Raw genomic sequence first — 8,878 nt, forward strand, 5'->3', positions numbered from 1 at the left:
GTGCATTCGAGCCTCTCCCGGATTTCAAGCCCCTTGCAGAAGACCCATCTTCTATCTCGATAGTCCACGCAGTTGACAATCAGGCAGCCGTTTGACGGGCGGGCGAAGCGTTCATTAAAGCGCATCACATCGACCATCCGGACGTGACCAGAGAGCATGTTACTCTACAGTTTCTCAAATCAGAAGCCCCAAGGTTTTGTCTTTCCGACTGTATTCCATCACTTTGAGACTAACTCGCGATACTTCCTTATCGTTTCGAGAATTCCCGGCCAACTTCTTGATGAGGCTTGGCCCAGCCTGGACGAAGCTGAACGTCAGTATTACATCGCCCAGGTGGCAGAGATTTGCAATCGCCTAGCAGCATGGAAGGGCGATATCATCGGCGGCGTGGATAGACGCCAGTTGTTGGAGCGTTATCTCGTCAAAGGCAACAGCAAGATGACGGATGCCCTTTCTCCACAGCAGCTTCTGAAGAACTGCACTGAGATGTCTATGGATATCTCCACACTTGTCCTTTATCACTGTGATCTTGGCCCTACCAATATTCTTGTCGATGCCTCGACAGGCTCGCTGGGCATCATCGATTGGGAGCTTGCTGGCTATGTTCCTTCCCATCGAATGGGTTAGAACCAAGTTTCGCCTCTCGGCAGGAATGGATTTTAGTCATAGGGATGAAGACTCTAGAAGGGATTGGCGCCATAGAGTCGCCCAGCATCTGGAAAAGATAGGTTACGACGATGCTGTGGATGCATGGCGGAAGTTTCAGAACAGCAAGTAGACATTGGTATTAGTTTCAACTCCTCTTCTCTTGGCAGTGTCCTTATTTCACCAACCCCTTATTCACCTTGGGGTCCCCAGACAAGAAGGCAAAGTCCAGACGAAAGAGGATATTAAGCTATCACCAGAGATATGGAGTGTGAAACCTGATCCACTTGTGTCAGGAGGCCCCTCCAGAGTCGCGGAGCATGGGGCTGGTTAGCGGCTAGGGACTACGAGAACGTGCATATAAGGACTGCGGGGGGCTTCCTAGCTGCGGAAGGTCAGAATTCAGATTGATTCTGCCTCCATGCATATTATCCATTGCCCCTGGACCTAGCACGAAAAACCTCTCCACTCTGCTCAAACCATGCTCTGTCAACTTGCTACCTATATACAATAAGTAACACCAAGTAGTGCACGCAGGGCTTAGAACAGGGATTCTTCAATGTTAAGACTGATGCATTTCTCAGACAAACCAGCATAAATCTCATCATGCAAATACAACAGCCTGTGGCAGTCCTCTTGCATCGGGTGTTGGCCACAAGGCCCAACGAGGAAGCGCAACCAGCTCTGAAAACGGCCAGATGTGACATCTTCAGGAGAAATTGAATCGCGGTTGGGGCGGAGGTGAAATAATGACGAGTATTGGCCTGTGCTGTGTGCCTTAGATTGTATCTGTTGCATCAGATTTCATGTTACGAAAGTCCCGTCCCAACTAAAATTCATCAATGTGCCCAGTGGAGCCGATGAATCGGTGCGAAAAGTCCCAAAAGCTGGTCGAGATGCCGCTACTGTATTTGACTGGAAGTGCACTGCGAGCCAATGCACTGCACGTCTCTCTCCCTTCGACGAATTTGTGCGTCGTGGACGTTGCTGATGCCTGCAAGGGGTGGACCTCGTCGTTGCGAGTTGAAGTGTCTGTTGGCGGATGCTTCGGGCACAGACGCAGTTGATGAATGTTAGTCAAATCAAAGTCTCACTTCGTATTACGGTAGTGGTTGTGCGGTACCGATGATTTTTATTTGATAGATACTGAAAATGTCCTGTTCCATCCTTTTCGTTGCCTGCAGCGTCCTGCTGACCCCGAAACCCATACTTAACCAAATATTTCGATACTCAAAGGGATCGAATCTGATGTGGTTTACAGGCCTACTCCTTGACAGGAAGGGGAACACCCGAGAGAATGCAGTCAAGGGCAGAGAGAATGACGCGGACGGGGCTGCGAGCGACTCATGTCAGCACCTGAACATTTGGTTTTGAGAAGTGCTGGAACAACATACCAGCCGAGAAGATCACTCAGGAGCGTGTCAGCATCAACGCCACCAGGGACGCAGGAAGTGATGCCGGCGATACGCAGGAGGCAAGTTGGGTTCAGAGGAAGACCAGGCAGGCTGGGAATGACAGGAAGCTGGCGCTCTTCAACAGCGGGAGTTGCCGCAGCGAGGGCAAGGGCAGGAAGTGCGAGGATGACGGAGACCTTCATGGTTGCTGGTTGCTGTTGGAGTCGCAAAAAAATGTGAAAGCGTTTGTAGGTTGAATGTTGTTGTGAGAGCTAATGACAAGATGAAGAGAGATCGGTAGAAACTTGCGGGAAGGCCCAAGGTTTTTATATTCGCTTGCCGCGTGGATCAAGAGTCAATTTCCGGTGGATATACTCTCACCTCAGGATTTGAGATGAGAGCAATTCGCAGCAACACACTCGTCGTGCATCAAGACTGAAACATCCCCTATCGCTGGACTGTACCTCGAGCCTGGAGAAACATGGCGCTGTTTGTGAACCATGTGACAGAGTCTTTTGTGTGAGTGACGTGCTATCGAATGGCACATGAGGCCGGAACTCGCTAGTACATACTGCCTGTTGAAAGGCTGGCAAAGGCTCGGCGCGTGCCGCAACGCCAGCCTCAACGGCGGCTAAGGGAGCGAGCCTGTAGTAGAGCGGGTTTAGTCTGTCTTGCTTTCAAATCGTGGGGGTAATGTGGACATGGGACATGAGAAGTGACATATGATGAGTTTATGCCACCATCTACCAAAGCTCCCAGACTGTTGAGGGTTGCTGGGGTTTCTCAACCGGATGATTGCCAGCGCACATCCCACATTACCCGGTCGTCTCGCATGTGTCAGACCGCGATCTCTGATAACGTATTTGTCGTTATTCCTCACTTCGAGCTAGTTTAGATACAACTAGAATACAAAAACAAAATGTCTGTTTTACATTGATTCACATGTGATGGAAGTCGGCGGACCTCAAAGTACTCGTGTTGTGATTCAAGCCTAGATACAGAGCAACTTCTCCAGGAAGTGCACGGGAAGAACAATTTGTGTACATATCTCTCTATACGTAATGAAAAAGACGATATTGGTTGTATACACCGGAGAACCACGATAACTACACGCTTTACAACTTCTCCGGACTGCGTCCATGTCAAAAGGAAGGGTGTTTTGCCACTTTTGTAAAAGCACATGGTCCATCTAGCCTTTCTCGACCCGGTGATTTCCGTTGAGGAAACGACACTTCATTTGTTACATCGAAAAGCCGGGGTTGCGATTGTCTGTCAATGTGGTATAGCTACTTCTATCCCTGTTGAAGTCCCGTTCCTCACATTCCGCGCCACAAGACAGTCCACTTGCCTAGGTCCTCATGTTGGTAAGATAATGACGGCAGTGGACAGGAGCATGGAGGATGAACATCCATGTCGGTCCTAGCATTGGAAGAGGTCCATATGTCGCGCGGGTGTACCCGCCTGCAGTCGCAAGACAGTGTCTTGTGCTAGCATTGCACGTACTCGTGTCTCAACACCACGACCAGACTGCACTGAGGCGGAGCGCTGTCTCCGCACACCAGACGGTTCTCACAACTCCACGAGACATCAATCCCTCGAGAAGATAAAGCACTCGTGGCGTGACGTGCTTCGATTGGTTCCTTGACGGCACTTCTGTCAGGTCAAACTGACACGTCGCATTTCTGTTGGCTCCCTGCTTAACGCTACGTAAGAAATGGTCAATAGGTGCCTTCACATCAAAATTTCATACATTCCTAAAAATATGATGGACGAAATATGTTCGCTGTAGGCTTCCTGCAGATCCACACAGAATACAGTGCTTGGCGAGACATCATTGGCGGTCCAGACGACAATTCGGAAGGCGAAGTTGCCATCGGGATGCCAGGGTTCACTCCTTGAGGCTGAAGGAATGACGGAAACAAGAATGGGCGCAAAATCGGAGGGAACAGATCAACGAGCATTGGAGATATCGAGTCCTTGACCCAGGAGCATCATCTAACATCGTTGTCGGGGCAAGCACCTTGATTTGGATAACTCCTGCTTGCAGCTCATGGACAGGCTGAATTGCCAACCTCATAATTGTCTATGCACTGGTATACGCGCAGGAGTTCAAACCATGATGTGTAAGCACTAAGGAGAGGGCCACGGCGATGATTGATGGACATTTCACAGGAGATCTCTTTTCAAATGGCAGGAATAACAATAATGCCTCCCTGCGTCTCGATCACATGACCCTCTCGTGTGTCATGTTCTCTTGATGATCTTACTTCTGGGCCATAGATGTATGCCGCAACCGATTTCAATGCTGTAATTTTTCGATCCTGAAGCCGTGAGTTGGCCGCGCTGATGTGAAGAGCTAATTGAGCTCTGACTCTCTGAGCATGATATTTGATTGTCGGTTGGATGAAAAAGGCGAGAATCTTGCATCACTAGGTAGGTACTGAGGACAAGGAAACCTGAGAGTCCATAATCACCCTTCCGCAGAGTCATAGCATGTGTCAGAGCGAGGGAATGAGCATAGTGAAGAGGTCTTCCGCAGGCGATATCTGCAGTCAACTGTCGAGGAAGGGGTCAGAAAACATCTAGAATTTGGCCCTCCGCAGCTAAGGGGAAGACCTTGTATACGCTCTTTCGGGGCCTCAGTCTTTTGAAACAGTTCTCTGGGGCCCCCTGTTTCTCGGCTCAGCAGGTGCCTCCCGATACGTGACGATCAGTGGCCTGGACAGCACTGGCGACCTTGTTCTCCTGCAGGCGGAGCAGATAGCCTTCAGAAGGCGAGACAGGCTGTAAATTTCTATCGGTGTCACGAACAGAAGTCGCTCGAGGTGATCAGTATATCCGCACTCCATGCTGTGGTTTGGTTCGTTGATGAACACCTACATGGGAGATGCTGACCAAGCTACGGGCGTTCCGTCCTCTCAGGCGTCGGCGGCACTAGGAATAGATGAAGCAATTGTTGATTCCTTCGCATCCGAGACACAGTCCAAATGAAATTCTCTGGGCCATGTTTCTACTTTCAGCTGGGTTTTGCATTGGTGCGACGTGTACTGATGGTGGTTCGTGATGCCTTGAGGGGTCATCTAGCAAACTCGAGACCCGAGGCGAGCACGGCCTGGGTCACTACCGGGAAGGCGAAAGAGCTTGACTTTTGTCCTTCAGTGCCACTGGATGGGTGTTCATCAGCACGGCGAGACTCGGTACTAACGAGAGCTAAGATACGGAGTAGAACTGAGTCTTCCACGAAAGGGACATACTTGAAATGCTCTGCGATGAGCAAGCTACAGGTGTTCAGGTTCGTGTGGAATGACGGACGGTCATGCACGACACAAGCACGCGTCAGCCCCTTCGGATGCGCACACTCACAAGTCCCACACACCTACTCCGCCATGAACCGTCATGAACCGTCATGTGTGCGTGCATACCTCGAGGCTAGGCACGGGTCAGAGCGGGTGGGTAGAACCATCAAGGTCAGGTGTTGGATCTGGAAGAAGCCCACGCCCTTCAAAACGCAGTGTTCGATCCGATCGCGGGTTAAAGTTGGTGCATAAAGTTATGCCATTGTCTGGGCCTCTCTGGGCTCCCGGTAGCAGGCACATGTTCCCTTAGGGCAGACCAGCAACCGAATAACTGATTGATGCGTGTACGCCAAACGGGCAGCGATGCTATCATATGCCCAGACCCTCATGTGACCTGGACGGGTGGCGTTCGTCGACGACGGGTCATCTTGGGTGTGTCCCCCGCCAGTCATGGCAATTGCACCAGAGCAGTGGTGGAACACACCATGGCGGTGAAATGGGAAAGCTGACTCGGATGTACGGCTAAGCTCCGAGGATTCCCTGGGGACCTACAAGTACCTACCCGGATCGAGAGCGAGGGAGGCGCCTGTCTGCCTGTGTGTTTGTCACTCGTGCGTTATCTGATAAGGCGGAACCCCCATCAAGGGACTCCGTCGTGCCAGAGAGGGAGCAGGGCGAGCGAGGTTCCCCGCACCATCAGGGCGGAGCAGGCCAACAGTACCTCGCGGTGGCCTAGGTCTGAGGTACAGTAGAGACAAGTAGGATCGCTGCCTGCACTCAACAGAAAAGCAATCGTCATGGAGCTCGTCAAAGGGCAGTCCGCGCTGTGCCGCGGCAGCTGGGGGGACTGAGGCATCCATGGAGGCCACCACAGCCGGAGCTCAAGCAGCTCAAGCTCTCTTGCCGCCTCACTGCATCCCCTCCCCCCCATTCCGCGCCAGGCTGGAACCTTGGAAACGTGACCTGTTCCTGAGTACATGCATCGCCTAGGGAACCCGCCAGGTGGCGTTGATTGGCCGCTCCGCCTTGCGCTAAGCCGATCTCGGGTGGTCAGTCAGTGGTGGGAAGCTGGGGTCTGGTTTTGTTATCTGTGTGGAGAAGGGGCGTGGACGTAGTACACAGTGTTATCGTCTGTTTCGGCGCTGGTTTCTGCTGACCTGCAGGGTGCTGTTGCCCACTGCCAGCACGGTGTGTTGGCCCTGATAGTACGGCCAAGTGTCAGCCACCCTGGTGCCTGGATGCGTCACACACTCCAAAGCTGCGCACGCGCACGCAATGAACGAACGGCTGGCTGGCTTCGCCGCCTCCGGCGGTTTATCTAGCCAGAGCTCCCTCCTCCTCCTCTCAACCTCCTCCATCACTCCTCCATCTCCTCACCATCCATCCTCCTCTCCCCCCCATCCAGCTCCATCACCAATCAAGCCTTGTTTGTCGTGTCCCTTTGTTGTCGAGTTCCCCGTGTCGCAGGTAGACCAGCTCGATTTCTGCCCAGCATGAGAGTCATCGTCAGTGCCGTTGCCGTGGCGGCTGTTGTCAGCGCCACCCCCTCCTTCTCAACCGAGACCATCCACGGAGATGCCGCACCCATCCTCTCGTCCTCCAACGCCGAGGCCATTCCCGACTCGTACATCGTCAAGTTCAAGGACCATGTGAGCGAGTCATCCGCCTCGGACCACCACTCGTGGGTCCAGAAGATCCACGACTCCAAGGGCGCCGAGCGCCTCGAGCTGCGCAAGCGCGGCCAGGAGCCTCTTGTCGAGACGACCTTTGAAGGTCTCAAGCACACCTACACTCTCGGTGGCTTCCTCGGCTACTCTGGCCACTTTGACGAGGCCACCATTGAGGAGGTCCGCAAGCACGCCGATGTACGTTGCCCCACGCAAGTCTCCCATCAGTTCAGCTGCTGACCATGATCCCCCCCCAGGTCGAGTTTGTCGAGAAGGACTCGATCGTCCACACCATGGTGCCCGTCCAGACCGAGGCCCAGACCGAGGACAAGTGCGATGGCGAGGTCGAGAAGTCGGCCCCCTGGGGCCTCGCTCGTGTCTCGCACCGTGAGAGCCTGAACTTTGGTAACTACAACAAGTACCTGTTCGCCGACAACGCTGGCGAGGGTGTTGATGCCTACATCATCGACACCGGTACCAACGTCGACCACGTCGACTTTGAGGGCCGCGCCAAGTGGGGCAAGACCATCCCCCAGGGCGATGAGGATGTCGATGGCAACGGCCACGGCACGCACTGCTCGGGTACCGTCGCCGGCTCCAAGTACGGTGTGGCCAAGAAGGCCCACGTCTATGCCGTCAAGGTCCTCCGCTCCAACGGCTCCGGCACCATGTCTGACGTCGTCAAGGGTGTCGAGTGGGCTGCCCAGTCTCACCTCGAGCAGGTGAAGAAGGCCAAGGACGGCAAGCGCAAGGGCTTCAAGGGCTCTGTCGCCAACATGTCTCTCGGCGGTGGCAAGACCACTGCCCTCGACCGCGTCGTGGATGCCGCCGTCGAGGCCGGCATTCACTTCGCCGTCGCCGCCGGCAACGACAACGCTGATGCTTGCAACTACTCGCCCGCTGCCGCCGCCCAGGCCGTCACCGTCGGTGCCACCGAGCTCGGCGACGCCCGCTCGTACTTCTCCAACTACGGCAAGTGCACTGACATCTTCGCCCCCGGCACCAACATCCTGTCCACCTGGATCGGCTCCAAGTACGCCACCAACACCATCTCCGGCACTTCCATGGCGTCGCCTCACATCTGCGGCCTCCTCGCCTACTACCTGTCTCTCCAGCCTGCCACCGACTCGGAGTACTCGGTCTCTCCCATCACCCCCAAGAAGCTCAAGGGCCAACCTGATCGCCGTCGGCACCATTGGCGCCCTCTCCGGCATCCCCAGCGACACCCCCAACATCCTCGCCTGGAACGGCGGTGGCTGCAACAACTACTCTGCCATCGTCGCCAAGGGCAGCTACACTGCCAAGGGTGCCGCCAAGAAGACCACCTTCAACTCTGTTGTCGAGGATGTCGAGGAGGTCATCCAGAAGGACTTTGAGGTCGTCGCCGACAAGGCCAAGAAGTTCTCCTCCAAGTTCCACAAGATTGAGGAGGAGCTCAAGGAGCTTCTCGACGAGGTCTCCCTGTAAAGGGTCCGCCTCGGCGCGGTCGTCTTTGCTGGACACGGAGCTTCGGCATCATATTTTTCTTATCAGTCAGGAACACGGCATCATCATTGGGTTTTTTAGCATTCTGCTAGGAAGGATTGGTGTTTTGTTGTACAGCTAGGGCTACAGTAGCACGGAACGGATTTCTTTCAGTCAATCATAACACAATTTCACTTGACCACTTGAACGCAATTGTGAACGTGCTGCCTTCTGTGTCTCGTAGTGGCAAGACGGCCAGTTCATGTCATGACATTATGTAATGACCTGGAGGAGGGTGGAATACGGTAAGACGGACGATGTTCGAGAATGTCATGACATTATGCAAGGTTAACTTGTAGGAGGGTGGAATTATGTAAGAGAAAAGATGTTCAATAACGTCATGACTCTGGTT

At 53.7% G+C, this 8,878-nt stretch overlaps 2 protein-coding genes across 2 annotated transcripts; one reads left to right on the forward strand and one right to left on the reverse strand.

Annotated features, from left to right (window-relative positions):
* Window positions 1-1,762: 1,762 nt before the first annotated feature.
* VDBG_02201 (hypothetical protein) lies at window positions 1,763-2,324 on the reverse strand (the record flags this gene model as incomplete). The annotated part of the gene is made up of 2 exons (XM_003007967.1): window positions 1,763-1,978; window positions 2,040-2,324. 2 exons carry the CDS (start codon window positions 2,240-2,242, stop codon window positions 1,909-1,911), a joined length of 273 nt encoding a protein of 90 aa, XP_003008013.1.
* Window positions 2,325-6,828: 4,504 nt separating this feature from the next.
* Window positions 6,829-8,469, forward strand: VDBG_02202 (cerevisin; the record flags this gene model as incomplete). The annotated part of the gene is made up of 3 exons (XM_003007968.1): window positions 6,829-7,200; window positions 7,260-8,134; window positions 8,223-8,469. The coding sequence occupies 3 exons, from the start codon at window positions 6,829-6,831 to the stop codon at window positions 8,467-8,469; spliced, it is 1,494 nt and encodes a 497-aa protein (XP_003008014.1).
* Window positions 8,470-8,878: the final 409 nt, after the last annotated feature.

Source organism: Verticillium alfalfae, genomic scaffold (genome assembly GCF_000150825.1).
Source record: "Verticillium alfalfae VaMs.102 supercont1.2 genomic scaffold, whole genome shotgun sequence".
Classification (NCBI taxonomy): domain Eukaryota; kingdom Fungi; phylum Ascomycota; class Sordariomycetes; order Glomerellales; family Plectosphaerellaceae; genus Verticillium; species Verticillium alfalfae.